The 23,509-nt window shown below is 47.4% G+C and overlaps 5 protein-coding genes across 5 annotated transcripts; 3 read left to right on the plus strand and 2 right to left on the minus strand.

Annotated features, from left to right (window-relative positions):
* Positions 1-294: 294 nt before the first annotated feature.
* On the minus strand, positions 295-714 carry FPOAC1_007218 (uncharacterized protein; the record flags this gene model as incomplete). Its single annotated transcript, XM_044851686.1, has 1 exon — positions 295-714. One exon carries the CDS (start codon positions 712-714, stop codon positions 295-297), a length of 420 nt encoding a protein of 139 aa, XP_044710398.1.
* A 5,433-nt stretch (positions 715-6,147) lies between these two features.
* Positions 6,148-7,889, plus strand: FPOAC1_007219 (uncharacterized protein; the record flags this gene model as incomplete). The annotated part of the gene is made up of 2 exons (XM_044851687.1): positions 6,148-6,395; positions 6,449-7,889. 2 exons carry the CDS (start codon positions 6,148-6,150, stop codon positions 7,887-7,889), a joined length of 1,689 nt encoding a protein of 562 aa, XP_044710399.1.
* Positions 7,890-10,417: 2,528 nt separating this feature from the next.
* FPOAC1_007220 (uncharacterized protein) lies at positions 10,418-12,202 on the plus strand (the record flags this gene model as incomplete). The annotated part of the gene is made up of 2 exons (XM_044851688.1): positions 10,418-10,448; positions 10,881-12,202. 2 exons carry the CDS (start codon positions 10,418-10,420, stop codon positions 12,200-12,202), a joined length of 1,353 nt encoding a protein of 450 aa, XP_044710400.1.
* Positions 12,203-12,407: 205 nt separating this feature from the next.
* On the plus strand, positions 12,408-13,054 carry FPOAC1_007221 (uncharacterized protein; the record flags this gene model as incomplete). The annotated part of the gene is made up of 2 exons (XM_044851689.1): positions 12,408-12,874; positions 12,937-13,054. The coding sequence occupies 2 exons, from the start codon at positions 12,408-12,410 to the stop codon at positions 13,052-13,054; spliced, it is 585 nt and encodes a 194-aa protein (XP_044710401.1).
* An 8,836-nt stretch (positions 13,055-21,890) lies between these two features.
* FPOAC1_007222 (uncharacterized protein) lies at positions 21,891-23,252 on the minus strand (the record flags this gene model as incomplete). Its single annotated transcript, XM_044851690.1, has 1 exon — positions 21,891-23,252. The coding sequence occupies one exon, from the start codon at positions 23,250-23,252 to the stop codon at positions 21,891-21,893; it is 1,362 nt and encodes a 453-aa protein (XP_044710402.1).
* Between the last annotated feature and the right edge of the window lie 257 nt (positions 23,253-23,509).

A 23,509-nucleotide genomic window follows, 5' to 3' on the forward strand; every position in this document is an offset into this window, starting at 1 on the left:
GATGCAGAAATAGAGGTGGTTGTGGATGAGGAGGTCGAGTCGGTGATTGAGGTGGGTGTCAGGTCAGAGGACGAAAGTGAGGACTTTATGGTCGTAACAAAGCACTGCCAGCGCACACGGAGCGGTCGGGAGGTCAAAAAACCACGCAGACAGTAAAAATTGACCAATTTTCTAGATACTTTCTCCAAAGTCTCATTTATTAATTGAGAATCGGGCCTGTTTTTGTGGACATCAAAATTTGGATTTTGTATGAGAGGAGCGAAATTTTGGTTATGCATTAGGTGGGGTTATGCATTAGGTGGTCCTGGATGGTATTCGCTGATTGACAAGAGCTTGCTCGATCGGCCCTGCTGTCGAGGTGTTGCCGTTGAAAGTAAGCCGCCGCTTCTTTTGAATAGGGCCGTTCGCATCCAAATTGTGTTTATCTCGGAGGTGACGTATCTGCGAGTGCGAGCCGCCAGCAATATTGTACATCGTGTTCCTGTTAGCCTTTCTCTGTATGCAAATCTTGCAAAGCCAGAAGATAACTTGGCTATTCATGTTTTGAATGCGATATCCATGTTCCCATGTCCAGGAGATGTGCTGTCGCTTGGAATGCGGTGCCATGGTATAGCCTTCGAGCTTACTCCAGTTAATACCTTTGTAGGCATCGTCGACATCATCGGTAGTGTCCTCATGCGTACCGTCAGGGCTTTGGGGATTTGCTCCTGACATACGAAAGAGGCTAGAAAGTTCCGTAGTGTTATTCGCATCTGTGGAAATAGCAGATGATTGGTCGTCGCTAATTAATGATGCCATGACCAAGTTTGGGTTGAGATTAAGTTACTCCACAGCAATGACATATCCGACTTCAGTCCTGAGCGATTCAAGACGGCCTTACTACGCTGGATGGCCTACGCAAATATCTCCTTCCGCCAAGTAGAACTTCCGCAATTCCATGAGCTTCTACAGGAGGCATATGCCGAGATTGGCACCGTTGGGTGCTTACCAACAGCTCATACGCTTGTGAGCTGGATTAAACGAGACTTTCACCATTACAAGGCTGTTGTTGTAGAGCAGCTGCAGGAGGTAGAAGGCCACGTCCACTTTACATTCGATCTCTGGACTGCTGGCAATCTTCTTAGCCTCAATGGAGTGTTCGCACACTTCCTCGATCCCATTGGCAAGAAGAAGAAGATCCTCCTGTCTATACCGCCAATCAACGGGAGCCACACGGGCGAGGCTATTGCAGACGGCGTTGGGGAGATCATCAAGGAGTTTGGCCTCGAGAAGCGCGTGGGCTACTTCGTCCTGGATAACGCCGGAAATAACAACACAGGCGTAGACGCACTTGGACGAATGTTTGGCTTCAATCCCAGCAAACGTCGGCTACGCTGTACAGCCCACATTGTTAATCTCGTGGCCACGCAGATCATGTATGGCAAAGATCTAAGGGCCTTCGAGACCGAGGGTGATGCTCCTCGCGCCCTCCAGGACGACCTCAAGCTTTGGCGGCGCAAGGGTGCCCTAGGTAAGCTCCGCAACATCATTATGTGGATTACTGATAGGCACGCTGGCGGCGGCCGCGCCAGAGAGTTTAAAGCGCTACAAATCGAGTCCCAAAATTGTCTTTCTGGACGATGAGCCCCGCCGACCCCCTGCCGAGCTTAAACGGCCGAACGATACTCGGTGGAACTCACATTACTATGCCTTCGAGACGGCCGTCCTCAATCGAGCCCCAATCGACGCCTATTCCGAGAAGGAGGAGCGCGCTCACAATACACGTCTTGACCGGGTTACACAGAAAAATAGACGGCTAGAGGCAGATAAGCATATCAAGTTTCCAGCCAAACCCTTGATTGTGGAAGATAAGATGTCAACTGAGGACTGGGTCACGGTCACAAGGTATATGGAGATATTAAAACCGTTGATGCTGGTCACAAAGAAACTCGAAGGATATCCACGGCAGGGCCGCAACGGCCTTATGTGGGAGGTGTTGCCTTGCTATGAGTTTCTCTTGAACCATCTGGAGCGCCTAATGGAGCAATACAGGCACGATCCGGACGAGGACCTTAATCTGAACATCCAGCTCGGATGGCAGAAGCTGAACGAGTATTACATGAAGATCGACGACACTGAAGTCTATGTGGCCGCTGTGGCCCTCCACCCTCAACTCCGGCTGACTAAAATTAAGCAACTATGGGCCGACCGAGTAGATGATGGCTGGATCTGTAGGGCAGAACAACAACTCCATGACCTCTGGCGGCAGTACAGGGATCCGCCACTTCCAGAGCAGCCTCATCCGGAAGCGGAGGATGATATCCTGGACGAGATTCTCAATACAACTCAGCTTCCTTCTGAAGAGGATTTATTTGGGGCGATGGCACAGCTTGGTAAGAAGCCAGCCCAACCACTGCCGCCGCCGCTAGACGAGATGGATGAGTTCCAAGGCACGGTTGACACCTCCTTCGCGAACCAGAGGGATCCGGTTTCATTCTGGGTGTATAACAGGCCCCGCTGGCCTCGGCTTGCGCGGATGGCACTTGACATTTACGGCATCCCGCCAACGGAGGCAGATAACGAGCGGTTGTATAGTAGGATGGGGGACATGGTGACAAAGAAGAGGAACCGATTATCAGCAGCTACGATTGGAGCTATGCAGTGTCTCCGACAGTGGGATGAGGACGAGATAATTATTTGGAGATCACGATAGATGCGCTTAATGCCAAGGACCAGTTAAGTTTAACTAGTAGCCACGATAGCTCTATGATTAATACTGCCATCGACATCACTCGCTTACGCCCTATGAAGTCTTCCGAGCCTCCTTTTCTGTACATAGTTTTCTCGACCAGTGCACTTCTTGATGCTCAATGCGATGTGGACTGAGTATCAATGCAACAATACCGAAACTTCATCACCGTATCAAGTTTTGGTCCGACTCTTGGTGCCAGTCCAATTATGGCAGGCGGTCCAGTCCAGTACTTCCAGATACACAGGCGGTCCAGTCCAGACACCCTGGACTGGACTGGACCGCCTATTTCTCACACTGCACACCGACGATTAACCCTGCCGCACGAATTAAGGCAGAAGACATGAAGAATTTGCATGAAGAAATGAAAAACGAACTCGAATTCGTCAGAAAAAGAATGACAAAATACTATAATACGAAAAGGATTGAGAGACCAACCTTCGAAGTGGGAGAGATGGTCTACCTATCAACAAAAAACATCACGATAAAACGGCTACTCGTTGGCTAGCCGGGAGGGGGTGCCAACTAAGCAAGCTTAGTTGGCCACAAAAGTATGAGACAAGGCGAAAAGTGTGAGACATCCCGGAAGATGCCCACTTGGCGTGATTTGCACCAAAATACCATTTTTTTCAATCAAATGACACTCAAATCTTGTCAAAATAGGCTCAAACTGATGAAAAGGCGTAGTTTGAAGCTTCTATTGATTTATTGGCTATTTCAGAGTGGGAGAAATGACTGCGACGGCTCTGGTGATGCTCTGGCAAGGGAAACAGCTTCCCTGCCAAAATGTGCCGTATATCTGTTTTCTTAGCCAATAAGGCTATCTTCTTGTGCCGTTCTTATTCCCCTGATGATATCACGAAGTGACTCATGAAGCTGCGTGTGGTGTTGATAGGGACAAGGAGTTGAGGGAAGTGTAGGTAGTGATGACTCAGAGTCAGGTGCACAGGGCGGCGATGAGGGCATCTCGACTTCGCTGCCGCCGGCGACTTCAATTACAGGAAGAATCTCGTCTTCTTCATCCATTTCCTCGTGCTCGTGTGCTTGTGTGAGGTTGAAATTGACCGTATCATCACTGTGAGGGAGGCCGGTGAGATCAACGGCGCTGAGGGGCTTCGCGGCATACTGTGCCTTGCGGATAGCTTCACGCACATCATCAGGGAGTTGTGTATCTATCATATAGCCGTCAGTCTCTTCTTTCAGTGCTTGAGTCATTTGTGAACGCTGTGTATCCATAGATAAATAGTCATATTGCTTCCCTGTGTGCTCCAACCACTGCTTGAACTGCAGCCTCTTTGGTATGCCGTTGACGATAACTTCTTTATTCTCTCGCCACTCATCCTTGAGGCGGTTCATCTCCTTGATGATGACAGATCGTGTGAATCGTATACCCTGCTTATGTTGCTTCTTCTTATCGTCGGCGATAGCCTCCTCTTGTTGATCTCGCAGATCTTGCAGCGATACTGTAGGAATAAGGTCAGAGACGGTCTTTGCGCGGCGGCCTCGCTTTCTCTCGTGATACCGCTTTTCGATGCGAGTTCTTCGATCATCCACGTACTTTTGATAACATCCTCAAGCACCACAGCTTCATGAACGATGTTGCGAATGTGCCGGAGCCCTGCGAGCGTAGGAGAACTGAGGATATCGTGATATCGCTCGCCGATGGTCTCGGCGGTGCTGGAAGCGGCGTGAAATCGCATATCTGAGGGAAGAAGTGAGAAATGAGCAGGCGTGAAGGTCTTCTTCTTCTTGAGCTGCTTCCTGAGAAGATGTTCTATGGCAGGTCGGTCTGTGGGAGGGTAGATGCCCGTTTTTTGGAAGCCCGAGATGATGTGAGCGGCAGTGAGGCCTTCATTAAAGATCTCCTGATTTTGGTGAGAAAAGGGGCCTTTTTCGGTGAAGGCTGATTAAGAAGGCACATACCTGAAAAGCTCCTGCAAAGGCACGCCGGCCAAAGGTAAGATTTCCCTTCCGCAACGCCTCACGAAGCTTCTTCTGATGCGCTTCCTTCAGAAATTGAAATACGCCTACATCCATCGGCTGGAGTATATGCGTTGAATGAGGCGGAAGAAATGCTACGAGAATATTGAACTTTATCATATATTCTCGTAATTCGAATGAGCCGTGGCCTGTGAAGCCGTCGATAACGAGCAGCCGCCATACAGCCTCATCATCAGGCCTCGCCGCGGGAGGCATATCGTGAGTAACCAAGCGGTTATTTGTATCCTGAAGGTGCTCATTACACCCAAACCACTCTTCAAAATCAAGCTGACGTTGCTGTACAGTAGCAGATTTCTCCCACGAGCATCGGTTGAAGTGCTTCGCCCACTCGAGCGTTATCGCCGCACTTGAGAATGCCGAGTCTGACTGAGCGAAGCGCATATCAGGATCACCTTCAATGAACGCCCACTCAAGCGTTGGCAACGACTTGAAGATCAGCCAGGGGGGCGTTGTTGCGCCGGCTGCGTTGCCTGAGCCGATGACTGTGCAAGTCTCGCGATCTTGCGGAGAAAATACCTCTGTTGCTGACTTCTTCTTGGTGCGTACAACGAGGCATTCCATCTTATCTCGTAGCATTCCGACTCTAACTCCTGCTTCATCTGCATTCCAGGTCTCTGATGCACCGATATTGTACTTCGTCATCACATCGCTGAGGCGTTGGAACCACTCCTTCGTATCATCAACGCCGCCTTCCTCATATTCGGCACGCGAAGCTTCTCTCGACTTCAATACCGATTTCGCAAGCTCAGGATGATCATCGCGGAAGCGAGAGTACCACATCTTGCTCACAGGTCTCGCATCAGGATCACGGCGGCGCCGCAGAGTAAGTGCTGCATCTTCTATTTCCCACTTGGAGGCAGGCAGGCCTGACTTTCCATCCAGATGATATAACACACGATAGCTTCTTCTTCCTCATCCGTGAGTTGCCGCGGGCGCCCCATCTTAGGATCGACAACATCCTCATAATCTACGGTATTCGCAGCCTCAATTCTCTTGACGATGCAGCCGATAGATGCACGAGCAGAGCCGGCATATCGAGCTTCAGCAGCACGAAGAGTCAGTGGCTTCTTTGGGCGGCCGGCAGCATCACGATTGAGACCGCGGCGAAGTCGCTGGCGTGAAAGAACAACGGCCTGAGCAGCTCTCAGATTTGATTGTGAGGGCATAATTTTGATGGACGTGATATATGACTTTTTTACTGATTGATGTCCTAGAAATCATTGGTTTTGGCGGGCAAAAGTCATGATTTTGCGACAGCAGCCTGTGCGGGGTTGTCTCACACTTTTCGCCTTGTCTCATACTTTTGTGGCCAACTAAGCTTGCTTAGTTGGCACCCCCTCCCGGCTAGCCAACGAGTACCTACTTCCTTGCAATCAACGTTTAAATCCCTGACCACACCGTCCGTGCAAAGTTCCAGGATGCGCAGTCATTTCATCGTCTCGCTGCTGGCACTAGCCACCAGCTCAGGTGTCGCGGCGAAAGAGAACTGCAAATGCTTTCCTGGTGACTCTTGTTGGCCTTCTGACGCCGAATGGAGTCGTCTCAATAACACCGTCGGAGGTCGTTTGGTGGCTACTTTGCCCTTGGGAAGTCCTTGCCATGATCCCAACTACAATGCTAAGGAGTGCAAGAATTTGCAGAACGAATGGCACTACTCCTCAATTCAGTAAGATATCTTCACAAACGACGTTTAACCTCTTTTCCCCTGACGTTTTGTAGTTCCCAGTCGTCTTCGTCTATGATGGCACCTATCTTCGCTAACCAGTCTTGCGATCCCTTCCAACCCAGAGACAAGCCTTGTACCTTGGGCAACTACGTCCGATATGCCGTCAACGTTACATCGATTGAAGACGTTGCCGCTGCCTTGGAATTCTCCAAGGAGAAGAACATTCGATTTGTTATTCGCAATACGGGCCATGACTATCTCGGCCGTTCAACTGGTGCTGGAGCTCTTTCTGTTTGGACTCACTACCTCAAAAGCACTGAAGTCATTGATTGGAAAGACAAGTACTACAAAGGAAAGGCTCTCAAAGTCGGTGCAGGAGTGCAAGGCTTCGAGGCTTTGGGTGCTGCACACGCAAAAGACCTTGTGGTTGTGACTGGGGAATGTCCCTCTGTAGGTCTTGTCGGAGGGTATACGCAAGGTGGTGGCCACTCCGCCTTGAGCACCAATTTCGGCCTGGCGGCAGATAATACCCTCGAGTTCGAAGTTGTTACTGCAGACGGGAAGTTGGCCAGGGCAAACAGAAGCAAGAACAGTGATCTTTACTGGGCTTTAAGCGGTGCGGGCTCTGGGAACTACGGAGTAGTGGTCTCAGCTACAGTGCAAGCTCACCCAGAAGCCAAGGTCAGCGGCGCCAGTTTTCTCGTTACAGCACCTGAAGGTCAACCAGACTTGATCTACGACGCCATTGACGCTTTCCACGCCGCTCTTCCGAAGATTGTTGACTCGGGTGTCATGATTATCTACTTCTTCTCTAACTCGTTTCTTCAAATTCCTGCCTTGACAGCTTACGATAAAACTGAAGCAGAGGTTAAGAGAATTCTTCAACCTCTAGCTGAGTCTCTGGCTACTCTTGGTTTCAAGTTTGAACCAACATTTACTCACTTTTCGAGCTACTACGAACACTACGATCACTATTGGGGGCCTCTTCCTGCTGGAAATATTCAGATTGGAACTCAGATATTCGGTGGCCGTTTACTGCCGCGCGACAAGGTTAATGACTTCGCACCTACAGCACGAAAGCTAGCAGAGTTGGGTGTTATCTACATCGGTGTAGGACTCAACGTATCAAAGTTTGGCGGTGACAGCGGCAACGCAGTTCTACCACAATGGCGACATTCCGTGGCTCAGGTATCTCTGACTCTTCCTTGGGATAACGAAGCTCCCTGGGAGGAGATGTTGGCTGCTCAGAAAAAGATGACTGAGGTGATCCAGCCAGTTATTGAGTCCGCGACACCAGGTGCTGGAGCTTATATCAACGAAGCCGATTTCCAACAACACAACTGGCAGGAGACTTTCTATGGCGTCAATTACGACAAACTTCTCAAGATCAAAAGGAAGTATGATCCCGAGCATTTATTCTATGCTACAGTGGCGGTTGGTAGCGAGGAATGGAGCGTTGCTGAGAATGGGCGTATGTGTAGAGCAGAGACTTAGCATTCTCGTCGGTGCAAATTGTCTCATCAATTCGGTGCCAGTCGAGCTATTCGAAATCTCTTTCTATTTATTTGCACTGATTGAACTGCTGTGATAGCCTCTAACATGATGAGAAATATGGGGAATTGACATGATGCATGGGTTGCAGGGTATATAACTGGCTCGTCAGATAGAAAATCCTCACCTCACTTAAGTGAATACTCGCTTATTAGGGTCAAAAGGAACACTTACTGCTGTCAGCCGTACCTGCTGACCCCGCTTCTGTTTTACAGCTCAGACTTCACAAGGGATCAAGTATCCCTCGCCAGTGTCAACATGTCGGGAGCCGAGGCCCTAGCCGGGATCGGCATTCTTTGTAACGTTATGCAGATAGTAACGTTTGGCAAAGATGCCCTTCATGTTTATCGTTATATCCGTGAGAACGGAACCCCTGATGCGAAGTTGGAGGTATACCTTGCCGATGCATCAATGAGCTATCAAGACGTCTGCAGTGAGCTGAAAAAGAGCATGGAGTATGTAATCAACGCTCGACCACTTGCGTTGTGTCAGATGTGTGAGTAAGGGTTGTTTGAAGGATAGTGGCGCAAAAAGTCATATGATTATGCTGCAGGAGGCCCACCACTCACTAAACACGCAACATAATAATTTCTGAAGCGAGAGGGGTACAACAGTCCCTGTGGGGTGAAAAGAAAATCTTCCTCGCTATCGCGTTTGATCTTTGGATACTATAGTGCGATTTTATCGTAATAATATCGACACAAAAGGAGCGATCTGTTTCCATTCTGAAAATTCATCCAGAAGGACGTATTACGCCAGGAACAGATACAAGTAACGGCCGATATGAATGAAGTTGCTATTCGCGAGAGGATGTCTTCTTCAAACTCATACAGGGAGCAACCCAAGCTTGATAACATACCCTGTTACGAGGACTATGGGTCAATGCTTCGCTTTATACCATCCACTCCCCACGTTGGCAGTCGATATTATAGATCCTCTAACGAGTCAGCCCTTCGCAGTAGCTTCGATGAAAGCATCTCTCTATCACCTTCAATTATAGATGCAATGGATGAGCTTTTTATAGAGCACAATCAGTCGGAAATACAGAGCGCTATAACGTATTTGATAAGTGAGTGGGTCATCCAAGTGAGTGGGTCATCCAAGTGAGTGAGTCAGTATACTGTACACTGAAAAATAACCTACCCTATAGAGCCTAGCTACTTAAAATAAAATAGTTAAAAATACACTAAAATTGGATTTTACTGTAATATAGATAGCTTAGTAATATATATTTTCTGTAGATTTCTAACTATTTGTGACGGGTGAAGGTTCCCAAGGGATAAACTAGTCCGTACTGGTTTATGTTGGCAGAGTCGTAGGGCGTTGTCACTGAGCAGTTGCGAAGTGTCACGTCTCCTAATAGTGAATAGAGCGGGTAAGGCGTATTCAGGTAAGGAAGTTTTATTGATAGCTGGTAGGCCATCGTACTATCTAGTGCTAAGCGAATGTATATATACATGAGGGCTCACTGAGGTGGGAGTGAGCCTTAGGGGAAGGCTCACGATGCAGGGAGTGAGCTTTGGCAAAAGGCTCACTACATGTTGGGTGAGCTACAGGGTAGTTGGTGTGGAGGGCTCACGATGTGTCGGGTGAGCCTATGGATGATTGGTGAAAAAGGTGGGGTACACGTGACGCTGGGACAGGGATCGTGACACTATTTTATTTTATATAGAAAAGCTTATTTATACAGTGTGAATAGACATTTCTCTATACTAGCTATAAATAAATTAGCTAGAATTCTTTTACTAAGTATATTAGTCTTTTATATAGTTAGTTAAATATGTAATAGTTAAGTTTTAGCTATTTTAAAGTTAGCTTGGATTTTATATAGCTTTATGAAAATCTGGCATTAAGGTATAGGTTAAGCTGACTCACTCACTTGGATGACCCACTCACTTATCAAACACGTTAGCGGATCAGAGACACGACCAGTTCATTGAGTCTTCATCTATGCCAAGCCGCAACATAAGAGCTCATCACCCTGCAGACCAAGGGTTCAAGACGTCAAATGGCAATGGATTAATAGAACCATTTGACTTTGTATGGCGTACGTCTTTCTTTTATTATTCAGCTGTGTTATATACGTATACTAATCATGAGCAAGCGAAATGCCCTGCAGGAATTAAGAACGCACCTATGATAGCCAAGTGGGAAGTACACCGCATCGCATGCCACTGCTCTGTGGACCTGGAGGATGTCTTGATATAGTATCGTCCGGCATGGAAAGATCAAGACATCTTCTGGGAGGACGTGGAACGGCACAAGAATTTCCATGGAAAAACTTTCCCAGCAAAGTGTGGTGGAGAAGTATGGGTCCAGGGCCACGAAGACGATTTCAGCACTGGAAGAGCTGTGGGGTACAAAGCTAGGCTACGTTTTGACAACATAAACAAAAAGCCAAAGTTCGAGCTTGAAATACCCGTGTCTCAAAAAGCTCCAGACTTCATCGGAAATTTGGTTTCAATCGATTTATGGAACTTAAGCTGCTATTCGGCGATGGATGTAAGTCAACCCTTCAGGACAAGGATAAGAAAAGGGCACTCGCGAGATGGTTAGTCCATAAGCACCACCTCTTTTTGCATTATAAATGGGCGGCATTTTTCATTGAGGACATGAAACCAAAAAAAGAAAAGGCTGGTTTGACCACACCTAAGATGACTGGCAAGCGCGTTGTTTTATTCGCAGAGCAAGGGGCAGGTCTCAACTTTGGTTGTATGGCCCCTGAAACAACCAGCCATTCCAACAATTTATCAGCAGTCATGTCAGTTAATCCCGTATGCGACAGGTTTTCTCTACTAGACTGGCTGTTGCAGCTCGATTCCAATCTGCACCGACCTTATATCAAACTATTCCATCGAATTTCATTAGGTATCATCACAAAGCCCTTCGTTTGTTCCAGATTGGATGTCTTGCTGACTTATTATATACTCGTAGGTCTCAGCAAGACAACCCCGACTATTCTTCTTATGGAAGACTCGATATGGCATCGACCCACAGACATTGAATCTCCGAATCACAAGCCTATGAACGATGGTATTGGCAGAATTTCTCACTCGCTCTTGAGGGAGGTGCGAGACATTATGGGCCTAGACTTTCTACCCGTAGCCATTCAAGCTAGAATTGGTGGTGCCAAAGGGTTATGGATGTTGGATTCAACTCCCTTCTCTTCAGACAAGCGGTGGATCGAGATATATCCCTCCCAAATAAAATGGGATTGCAATTGGTCTGATCCCGCCCACCGAACCTTGAAAATAGTTTCCGTTTCTTCTTACGGCGGGCCAGCCACTTTGAATCTTCAATTCATCCCAATCTTGGAAGAGCGAGCGATTGATCGAGAACTCATGCGCAGAACCATTGACGAGCGCATAGATCAGCACCTGCGGAAGGATCTGGACCATGCCAAAGCAGCCATGGAGACGCCTGAACTCTTTCGAAAATGGATCCGTGACACTTCCTACACCACGTTTGGGGATAGCCACGATGGCATGTCTTGGTTCATTGGGGGTTTGCCGAGAGACTGGTCCGGGATAATGAGCTTCCTTGCTGATGGCGGTTTCGAGCCAAGGAGACTTGAGTTTCTAAATGAAATAATGTTCAGACATCAAATGAGCCGTTGGCGACAGATGGAAGCCAAGCTTCATATCGAAATTGCCCAGTCAACCTCCGCCTTGATGACTATCGACTTCTTGGGGGTCCTTGCACCAGGTGAAGTCCAGCTGTGTTTTTCACCGGCGTTTGATGATGGAAAACAGAGTCTTGATGATCTTGGCGGACTTGATGTGCTCGTTGCTCGCTCCCCAGCACATCTTCCTAGTGATATTCAGAAGGTAAAGGCTGTTTTCAAGCCAGAACTACGACAGTTCAAAAACGTCATTATATTTTCCTCTCTAGGTGACGAATCACTAGCTTCTAAGCTATCGGGAGGAGACTATGACGGAGACAAGGCCTGGGTTTGCTGGGATCCGGACATAGTAAACAATTTTGAGAGTGTCGACATGGCCTCCAAGGTCTCCTTCGAAGAGTACTTCCGGCTCAACATTCAGAATGCAGGAATCCTGGCGTCTCGATACGGCAAGCCTCATTACTTAGACGCACTTTTGGAAGAAGCCTTCAGCTTTCGCCTCAGCCCCTCATTCATGGGCATCAGCGCTCATCATATGTCAACTCAATCAATCAATCACCCCAATCAAATCAATCAAACCGTCGAATTCTTCCTTTCAATCAAATCAAATCACACATTTCTAAAGTTGAAATAATTGACATATTACATATGTATCATGTGATCGTCTAATCTCGAGGGAAAATCCAGATCTTCCCGAGCCACTACCCTATACTAGATAGTCGCAGATAGGAGTCTACTCTCAAATAGCGGGGGAATTAGCGGCAAAGCTAAGTATCTGCTATCGTGATCTAACGCATGACCCCACCGCGCGTATGCAATGTGGAACGCGTTTTCCAACCATGTCGCGCCATCGAAATAATCCCTTCTACACGTGGTTTCTATTCCATTTCACCAGTAGGATGTCGAACTCGCCACTCTCCCCGTCGCCAGCTGGCTTTCCGCCAACAACATTGACACCTTGCCCTACACCTCCTTCTTCCGTCTTCTCACGATTGTCTCAGCCTAAAACGGTTGCCAAGCAGTTGGAAGAAGCAGCCGTTGGAGCTTTACCTCCCAACCCGACTATTGAGGATCTGCCCAAGATTATCTGGAGGAACCGTCGCTTCGTCCAGGAGGATTTGTTGGCTCGAAAAGGTGCAAAGGGCAGGAAGAGCTGGATTAGGTCGCACGGGACCTTCCTAGTTGAGCTGAACTATCAGGATCTACCGATAGGTCACGTCTGGTGCTGCAATCGATGTGATATGAGAGGCGCAGCGGAGTTCTTCTCGGTGCAAGTCACGTCTTCCGCAGCGGACCATCTTCGAAAGTCTGTGCTTATCCCGTTCAATCTCATTGACAAGATATCCAGCAGCTGACAGACCTGCGTAGAGCTCACCGGATCACCCCAGCTAGCCAGTCTAGCGAGTCAAGCGAGTTGCCCGAGAGCAGGATCACGAGGAATACCGGCTCTGCGAGGAATCCACGGCCGAGCTCGAGGTCGTCATGAACAACGAAACGCGGTGGAACTCCACTTACATGATGATTGAGAGGGCTTTGCGAAAGCAGACAGATATCAGAGCCATACATGGCTATATGAATATTCACACCGATTTTCTTATATTCATATTATATTCAACTTATCTACCAAAACACATATTCATATAACATATTCATGCATATTCATATAAGGGTTCACGTGATGCCAAGCTAATTACTGAGTGAAGTGAGAGGAATCTATTGGTGTAGTTATATAGCCCGAAAACTTCTCAAACGCTCCCGTTTGGCCTGTTCGCTATTAGATATCACCCTCTATAGCCTCTGGATCACACGGGAGGCCTATCCCACCCTCAGCTGACGGTCTAATATGTCCCTCTCGCAGCCAGTTACCGATACACTCAATCTTCTCAATGTTCTCAATCAACAATCGTAACCTATCCCACCTAGCTGTGCGCCTAGCCCCTGAAAAGGTCCGCTCTGGCTCTGCTGATTCTGCTGGTACAGACAAGATATCGATAGCCATGCGGCTAAGCCGTGGATACGCTGTACGAACGTCCTCACTACACCACCATTGGAGGGGCGTAGTATCCTCTGCAAGTGCGATAGGAGCCTCTGAGATAAAGCTATCGAAATCATCCTTGCCCCGTGCTCTCACCATCGTCTTCTTTCGCATCTCTAAGCGCATCTTTGAGAGCATCGTATCCTTCTTTCGCTTTAATAATGCAGGCACAGCCAAAGACTGCTCTGAGAGATGTATCTCGACATCGTGATTGTATTCTTCTTTCCAGAGACAACGGGCGGCAGCAAACGCGCCCTCGTGCCATTCCTCGGGCCAACATTCTTCAATATAGCCCTTGCGTTTAGAAGGATGGAGAAGGAGGGCCGCGGCATATACGGGGACATCCTCGGTCATAGTGTAATACTTATCGAGTATGAACCAGCACATATCGATAGAGTGAATTATACGATCATCGCGATTGCTCGGCTGCGAGTAGTGGGCCTAGTTAGCTGATTAGCATGCCGTATACGCTATAGATAGAGCAGGAAGATGTAAAACTTAGCCATATACCTTCCACTTTTCGCAGTGTCCTAGGAGAAGGTCCAGCAGCTCAAGTGACTGTGGGATTGATGCCATAGCGCCTTCAGCTTCCAACGTGGCCTCATAGAAAGGTTGAAGGAACTCTAGCGTTCTTTCTAGCATTTCTCAATCCCTACTGCTAAGAGTATTGCCTTCGAGATCATTATCATGTTCAGCGGTAAACTGGATGATCTGTGGCTTCTTCTTTAACGCAACGGTGATCACTCTATGCCATGAGGACCACCTCGTGATATTATCGATGCCTAGTTGCTTACCTACAGCATCGTACCACTGATCGTTGTGTAGAGCCGAGCTCCGTATATAGACTGCAAGAGCATGAAGCTTTGCTAGCGCTGGAATGCCTTGCCAGCCAGCGAAGCGCTCATCGACGTTGCTGGCTTGCTGATGCGTAGTTGTGGCTCGCTTTCCTCTCGCGTGTGTAAGTTTTCTCGTGGGCTGCTCCTGCCGCTCCTCCTGCCGTTGTTCTTGATGCGTCGTGGTGTCCGAATGTGCCACAATCTCCGCCGGATCCAGCTCATGTAATTGCTGCGAGAACTCCTCAAGCATAGTTGAACCGGGCTCATCGGCAGTAGCTTCTAGAGCCGCTCTAAGAGCCTCTTTTGAGCGAGCGAGAAGGAATGCTTGTAAGGCGAGATTGATAATATGGCCGATGCAGCGGATTCTGCGGCGTTTGTGAGGGTACTCAGCCTATACTATAACTCAGTATAGGCTACAGCTCTATTAGCGGCTAAGAGTAACTTACACCTGATTCCGCCTCCAAAATCTTTGATAGCTCCTCTAAGCAGGTGTCGTTTGATGCAGCATTATCGCCTATATAGTAGCCGAGGCTTTGAGCAGTAATGTTGAACTTCCGTAGCGTACCGGCGACCAACTCAGCCTGGGTAGCACCAGAATGGCCGTATTTGCACTCTGGCAGTCCTAGTAATGCTTTCTGAAGCTTGAAGTCCTCATCGACCCACTGAACGCATGCAGCGAGTACGCCATGGCGATGTGGCGATGTCCAGAGATCAGAAGATATGTGTATCTTCGACTGTGTTGTTTGAAGCCTCTCGGCAAGTTGTGAGCTGTATAACGAGTAGTTCGAGTTGATATAGCCCATAGCCTGCTTTCGATCGTTGATGAGAAGGTCCCCGATGGCTGGATTACATGCCAGAGCCAGATCTCGCAGTTCGGAGTGCTCAACTGCCGAAAAGGGCAGCCTGCGCCTCGTTAGAAGCCCCACAACTGCCTCAATATAGGCTTGCTTATTAAAACAGTCTAATACAGAATGCGAATATCGACTTGTAGTATTTCCCTTCTCGCCCACTACCCTGAGCAGTCGCTGCTTTAACCTGAGCGCAACCTGAGCGCGCCCTGAGCCCCGGCTAAGCCGAAGAATAAAAAAAGACCAGACAGGGCTGACGTTTCGGCCCCCGGTAAGTAACAAGGATAGATCAACCCCACACACACACACACCTTGGCTGCTACTGCATCTGGCTAGCTTAATCCCTTTGTGTACTTCAATTCAAGATGTAGCTTCTCACCATCCATTACCATACTACTAGTTAGCTCAAAAGTACTGCAAATCTGTCAATTCCGAAATGCCATTTGTTCAAACTCAGATAGCAGAAAGCTCATACTCACAAATCGGCCCATGGTAAATCTCCTCTACTATGTTTACAGAGCGCTAAAAGTAACACCTACGACATACTATCCCTATCCTTTCGGCCCTGGTCTGCCTTGTTAGACTTGGGCGGCCACAACCTTCGCCTGAAAATCGTGAGACCACGTCAGCAATATGCACATCTCGGTTCCTTTAGGTCGGCCGAGACCATTGTGAGTATACCTACTGACTCGTCAACTCACTAATATGGAAGGTCACATCGAATGAAGCTATGCTGAAGAGGCTGTGACAATTAGGAAATGAATAGAGGACCTGATGTCTCAAGGTAGTGGTGAGATTAACACCACTACACGAAGCCAACAGTCACATGCGATAAGTTTGTTTTCAGCATAGTTCGGGGATATGACGCGTCAATACGAAACTGAAGATATACACGGTATAAACTGTAGTGTACTTCTAATATTCAGCTTATGGCGACTTGCTCTGTAGCCACGACCGTTTGTTGCTCTCTTGTCGTATATCTCAGGCTTTTCTGTGGAGTAAGATGCTTGGCTGAGCCACACTCCTGATCTACAAGTTAATAATACTTAGCAGTCGACACTGCCGTAAACATTAGTTACCAAACGTATTCAAGGCATATGCCTCTAGATCGGGCCATAATCACTATGTGAGCAATTATGGCGGTGCTTACAGCTATTCTTAGTATATTTCTCGATGAAGTCTATTCAAATTAAGTAGTTTATTTTCAAGCTCGTATTGACGACGAAGGATTTGACAGTGACTATATTGACCACGGCCCTTTCCATGGCAATTATAAGAACCCAATCTACATAGTAATAAACAGTTTTATTAACCTGTAGGGTTTGCTGAATGTGTTGAGCATGGAATCTAAGTTGAAATTTGAATTTTACAAACCTAGCAGGGTCACAGTTGGTCAACTGGTCCAATCTTCCTCACCGCTACCGATAAAAACAAACCCATTAACATCAGATGATCTGAATACACACCTAAACCCGCGTTCTTGACGATGAAATTATGTATCACTATCATTCAAAGTTGACAGCACATCAATGCTGCCTCCCCCATGACTAGTCAGGTACTCGTTTATATAAGAAGGAAGTTCAAGCCGCTGCTTCTTCGCAATAGAGTCGAGGGAGTATATTATCTCTGTGGCCGTAGGGAATGACTCGCCTAGCTCGATCAGAGCTCGACAGGCCTTTGCAAATGTCTCAAGCTGAATCATACCAGTCTTGATGCCGGACAACACTCGGAATGCGCAGGTCTAAGCCGCTTGTATCATACAGTGCTCGTTGTGTAGAGTGTACAAGGCTCGGAAGTGCCATATTATCCACACGGCATTGCTTGCGTGTGCGTAGGACATGATGACGGGATCAAAGGGTCCAAACTCGTTCTTGGTTAAACCATCAAAGGGCCGGAGTAGGCTCGTGATGAGAAGCTCGATATTGGGGCTGCAATGTTCATGTCAATACTGGCGATAGACTCTATTCAGATCTGTGTTTGACTTACTGGAGCACTATAGCTGATGGCAGGACCGCATTCCCCACCCGGAGTCTTTTTGAGAGAATACTTCCATTTCGAGAGCTCCGTATAGAGCTCCAAAGCTCTTTTTGTGTTACACCTAGGCGGCCAGCCTTCCTCAAGCTGGGTCAAGAAGTTAAGGATTTGTTTCGCAATCTGTGCAAGGTCGCATTCCGCCTTAAATATCTCCCCCTTCAACGCATTTTGCGGAACCGCAGAGACCAGATATGGGAACCACCAGTAACCGGGGCTAAACCTTTTATACAACGGCGACGTAGCTTGGTCGCGCCAGGTCTTTGGTCTCTTTGGCTTCCCGATGGTGAAACGGCGACAAAGTCCGTGCATCGACTTCCTGGAGAGCTGGTTAGCAGAGTTCCTTCAAAGTTATCCAGACGCCAGGGCTTACTGGTCCCAAATGCGGTATCCCCATGCGATGCATGATAGCGCGTGAGCTTCTGTGCGCTGCTGAAATCCAGCAATGGTGACGTCGGTGGAGTGTGGGATCTCGTCGAGTCGAAGTGCTAGGTATCTTGCTTGCATAAGACTGTAGTAACTCAATGCCATCACCCCACTACCCAGAGCTCCTTCGTATATATGCATTAACGCCAGGCCCTGTACTACTGGAAGGGATGGTTCGGTATCTTCCAGAGCCAGCAGGTGCCCTGCTTCTATAGCGAAAGCCTTGCCTCGCGAGTTTAGATCACCCGGCAAATGAAAGGTTGCTTGGGTTTTTATATATAACTGAAAGTTTACTTAGTAAGTAATTGCATATGCAATAGTACGTGTATAATACTCACACAATAGACGGCTAGAAGGGCGTTAATAAGAAAGGAGAGCAGAAGAGAAGCATATTCAGCGGGCTTGATGAAGGTGACGAAGGATCAAGATATTTAAGGTCTTCTTCTAGTATAGTCCGATCTATGATACGGTTACGGCTTGTGTCCCATGTCCAGAAGAGCATTAAGAGGTGACTCAAGAGTTTGTCATCGTTAGAGACTGTTGTCCAACGCGAGATTGGAAATGTATATCCAGGCAGGTCGATGAAGACCCTATCCTCAGCATATCTATATTGTGTTTCCTTCCAGGGTTCTTCAAAAATGTGCTCTGGATGATTATATCTGGAAAGATCTATTAATCTAAGTATTCATCCCTGAGACCCGAACTGTATAAGCATATAGCACTCACTGGGAAGTAATTCGTGGTTCACCACAGCTTATCAACCTTTCCCTTACTGGAAGTTGTGTTTGCGTATCGCCAGCGAAAGGCCCGTAAGGCAAATCCCAATAAGATAGAACGCTCTGGGCAGGTAATTGCTGAGGTGTAAATGTGGGGGGTGATATCAGCTTAGGGAATTTACTTCCTTCTTGAATGCTCTCCACCACAGACTTGACGTCTCCTCCAGCCTGGATTCGACGGAGAATCTCCTCAATTTCCTCTGGCTGGTGCGCCCTGAGTGTGTCGTATAGCTTCTCATGATCAACCATTCTCTCCTGGAGCTCATCATATTTTCGCTTTACGGCAGCCGCCTGTAGCTCTTGCATAGGAGCAACGTATAGGCAATCCTGCCCAGCCGAGATGCACGTAGAACAGCTAGGACGCCTGCCACCGCACTAGTTGGGGGTCTTCAGTCAGCGACTCATTTAGTTTCAACCAGACTGGACATCTTGAATATGAACCTTGGCCTTGCGGTGCCGGCACGCATCGCACGCTACCTTGACCATGGAGCGCTTCGGGATATCCATCCTTGGCGGTGGAGGACCAGTGGGGCCTCCACGCAACGGTCCAGGAAGTAAACTTCGGTACTGAGATGGACGGCTTTCGGACATATTTGATCTCGCATCGCTAGGTGGGATTGTAGAGGTGATGGGTCAGTAGATCTAGAAAAAGGTTGACTAAGCTTATGAGACAAGAATGATGCGAGATGCTGTTGATTTCTCCGCAGCTCCCATTTGCCACGCAGGATACTATAGACACCATAGGAGTTTAAAAAGTCAATGAGCTTATAATAGCAGATACGTTGCATTGATATATAAATGTGATATATAATAGATATTTACTGGACTAATAATAAACCCCTATTATTTTTTCAGATAGCTATTATATTGGCAGCAACCAACATACCAATATAAACATCGGAATAGGTAAGAGGTCTAATATAGCTATATAATATCCTTGGAACTGGCTATTGTAATTGATTAGTAAGCTAACTTCAATGATCTATTTACTCCAGCAGGGATTAACTCTTATTCATTGAAGATAAAATATTATATAATTATATAGATATTTGATTGGAACTAGCGCCAATGGTCCTTAAGCCTGCCTAAGTCACAGGACCGGGAACCCGGCACCCCGGGATCCCGGCACCCCACTTTTGACCTCAACACCATAACCTCGATATCTTCAATTATATGAAAATCAATAAAAATAAGCTCTTTTTTCATCCAGTCTTCTTCTACTTACTAAGTAAGCTTATACCTACTAAATCATAAGTTAAATAACCTTAATCTTTCCCTGTTTTTACTACTATAGTATCCCTTGTTTTATAGACCTCCTTTAAGGTATATACCTTCTGATTAGGGTCTAATATAAGCTTCCTTCTCTTTGAGACTTGTGATTGGTCGTTTTTCTCGCTTAATACCCTATTTTCATCTGTTATTAAAGCTAATTCAACGGCCCGTTCATCGAGGCCCTTTCCAATTGTCCGGAATAAGTGCCGTTTCCTCGGTGTAAGTGCCTTATTGCCTAATTCGTCTCTTGCAAGCTTCATAACATCGGATAGCTTATGTGGCGTATCAAGATAAGGTAACTGAGAGCTTATATTAGCAGGTGGTGTAGTTGGATTGCCAAATTGGGTAACTGGAGCCTCATTTTCATCCGGTATCACATATTTGCTTGATAACGGTCTTGTAACGTTGATAGGCCACAAGCCTGATGCAAGCCAGCCGGCCCGGATCTTCTCTTCGGTAAAGGCACTGGCCCGAGCCTTATAATAACACCTTAAAAAGGCAGCCTTAGCTGTATTCCCTTGTTCAACAAGTGGGGCTTCCATCTCAAGTTCACGGCGGTATATCATCTTCAATACGCTAAATATAGTTAAATCAAGAGGCTGAAGGATATGTGATGTATGTGGAGGAAGGTAACACGGGTGAATATTATGCTTAAAACAAAGGTAGATAAATTCATCTGTTAAATGGCTCTCATGCCCGTCTAGGAAAAGAAGCTTCTTTTCCCCTTCCTTTTTAGGCAATGCATACGGGATGAAGACCTCCTTGAGCCATAGGGCTGAGATCTCGTTAGTAGTCCATCCCTTTGGTGATGTTGCAAAGTGCCAATTGCCTAAAAAGGAAGGATCCCTCGGGAACCATTGTTGTTGAGGCTGATCTCCCTTGAAGATGATAAACGGGATAAGGGCCGTGCCGTCGGCACATATAGCTTCCGTTACAGTCACCCAGCTGCGCCTATGAGGGCTCTTCTTTAAGGTATTCCTCTTCTCTGATTGGCCAATAACTAAGCCGTTGATACCGACCCCTTGGAAGATACCGGTTTCATCCATATTCCAACGGTTGCAGCCGCGGATGATTGTGATCTCGGGATCCTTTAATTGGTGAAACCAAGTCCGGATGATCGTTGCCTTTGATCCTTCAATACGCTTATATTCAACTCTAATCGCTTTGAGTGTTCTGATGCGCTCTGCGCGTGCAAGAAATCGGGTAACCCAATGCTTGCCGAGGGGATTATGATCGCCTTGTAAGCTTAAAATCCGGATGACAAGTTGCCTGATTTGGAAATGCGTTAACGGCGTACAAAGGGTATCTTGAAGCCGTAGCCAATTGATAAGATCCTCTTCAACGGTCGGGCCGAGCCGCTGTTGATCTGAATGAGCCTTATTTCGAGGCATAATGCCTTTAAGTCGGTCCTGTAAGCTTGATCGGGGTACAGAAGCTTCTTTGGCAGCCTTGACTTGTGATTGGCCGTTTTGAACAAGGTTAATTGCTTTAAGCATATCTTCTTCTATAGAAGGCATTGTGGGTTAAGACTGGATGAAAATCAGGGTATTATCTTGACTTTTTGAGTAATTAAATTGATGAAGGTTATGGTGTTGAAGCTAAATGCGGTGCCGGGATCCCGGGGTGCCGGGATCCTGGTCCCGTGACTTATCCCTAGAAATATAATACGAACTAATTCTTTATAACGTTTCTCACAGTGGCCTGATAATGCTATAATGGGGTTACCTTCCAGTCTTGGAAATAATCCTTTTTAACGTTGTTACCGGGGAAGGCGGGCCATAATCCCAGGCGAGCTGGGAGAAGTTACGGAACCCTGGTCTTGCCGGGAGCTGTCTTAACATTAAATACATAATAGCTTCGGGATATTTAAAAAAAGGCTATTCTTTCTAACTTTAGACCTCTAGAAACAAAACCAAAGCATCCATAGAGAATATGCTTGGTTAAACAATTGGTGCCCTTGTGGTCGCACTTGAGTTTACCCTCTTATTTAACGACCAATAACTCAGAGACAGCATATCGTCAAGAACAGAAAACAGATTATGGATCGATATTCCTCCGTAGCTTCAATAAAACATGGGAGACAATGATAATTCAATCCCTAAGACGTAGCAGCCCAGGTTTGGCTAATGATACCAAACTTCTCGGTAGCTGGGGTGACCACTGTTCTCGTACATCCCTTACTCAGAGTAACATTGTTGAAGCGATCCGCAATCCAGGGAAGATAATCAGCCTGGGAAGCTTCGGTGACAACAAAGTGGTCGAGATCAGGATACAGCTTGAGCTCAAGAGTGGATTCCGGAAACTCCTTGCACGTAGCATTGACATCCTCCTCTGTATAATTAGCGTAAACCCTTTCGTCGGCCTCGCCTTGGAGAACTAGCATGGGAGCAGCCAAAGTATGTAGTCCTGCGCCGTTGTATCGCTTCTGCCAGTCCACAAAATCGGGGTGTGCAAGCCAGCTGGAGTTCTTGTAAAGCTGCTTTTCAGTGAGACCGCTGTAGAGGGCAGATCCCGTGCCAACACATCCTTGCTCGGAGAGAGGAATTCGGCTAAGGACAGTATCGGTAAAGTAATCATCGGGCTTAATTGAGGGGTAGAGTTTTGCAAATGACTGAAGAAGAAAGATGGAGTTAACATCTCCAACTGGTCCACCATTTGCCAGACGGAAGGCCTCGGGGATCAATTTGATAGGCTGCAGGGCCGGGGCAAGCGCAACGGCACCCAGGAATCCACCTGTAGCTTTACCGGGCTTTGCCTCACGCTCGCAAGTTCGCCATGCGCTCAAGCCACCCTCACTGTGACCAACAACAACCCACTCCTGAGTAATTCGATCACCCAAGACTGTTCGTGCTGCCTTTAAGCCAAAGCTAACATCTGCAGCGTGCAGAGCTCCAGCCTCATACATAAAGCCTTGAGGAATGTCACTACCCTGGCCCGTATAGTCAGGAGCAATAACAACATAGCCTTGCTGACTGAGAGCAAAGGGGCCCCGCCACTCATAGTAGAGAGCCTTATGGTTTGATGGCGCACATTGCCGGGTACCGCCAGCTGTTCCATGGGTCCAGACAACTGTACGAAACGGCTTATCCTTCCCAAGAGGGTTCGTGTAGGGAACAATGACAAATCCTGTGGCGGGGATAGGCTTTCCGTCAATGTCTTCGGACATATAGAAGAATCGGGACATAGATACTCCGCCGGGCAGAGTCCATCTGCTAGAAACCTGGTCAGAAGGCACGTCGTCCCATTTGACGAGGTCACCAGCAGAGTATGAAGAGAGGTTGGCCGGGTTGGAGTAGAAGTCATCCGTAGTTACATTCTGGTTGACCCATTGGCTGATTTCACCAGTCAGGGCTTGGCGGTACCCGGTTTGGCACGTAACGTCGCAATCATTTGGATCTTGGGCTGCGGCGACAGTGAAGGCTCCGGTGAGGAGAGTGCTAGTGATGAGTTGAAATAACATCCTTAGCAATGCTTGTACGATAGATGCTTGGTTGAAAAGTGACTGTGTTGTTATTTGAGATCTAGATGTTATACGTATGGCATGTACTTATAGTCTAGAATCCCATTTAAATTGTAGTGTATAAAATCGCGAACGAACTGCCGATTGTAATAACCGATTCCAGCCCCAGCCTTTGGATTTAGGGTGATCCGCATGGACTCGTCATAGCGTAAAGTATGTTATACTGGTTTATGCGTTGGATGGCGGGACAAACCGAG

Source organism: Fusarium poae, chromosome 2, assembly GCF_019609905.1.
Source record: "Fusarium poae strain DAOMC 252244 chromosome 2, whole genome shotgun sequence".
Lineage (NCBI taxonomy): Eukaryota > Fungi > Ascomycota > Sordariomycetes > Hypocreales > Nectriaceae > Fusarium > Fusarium poae.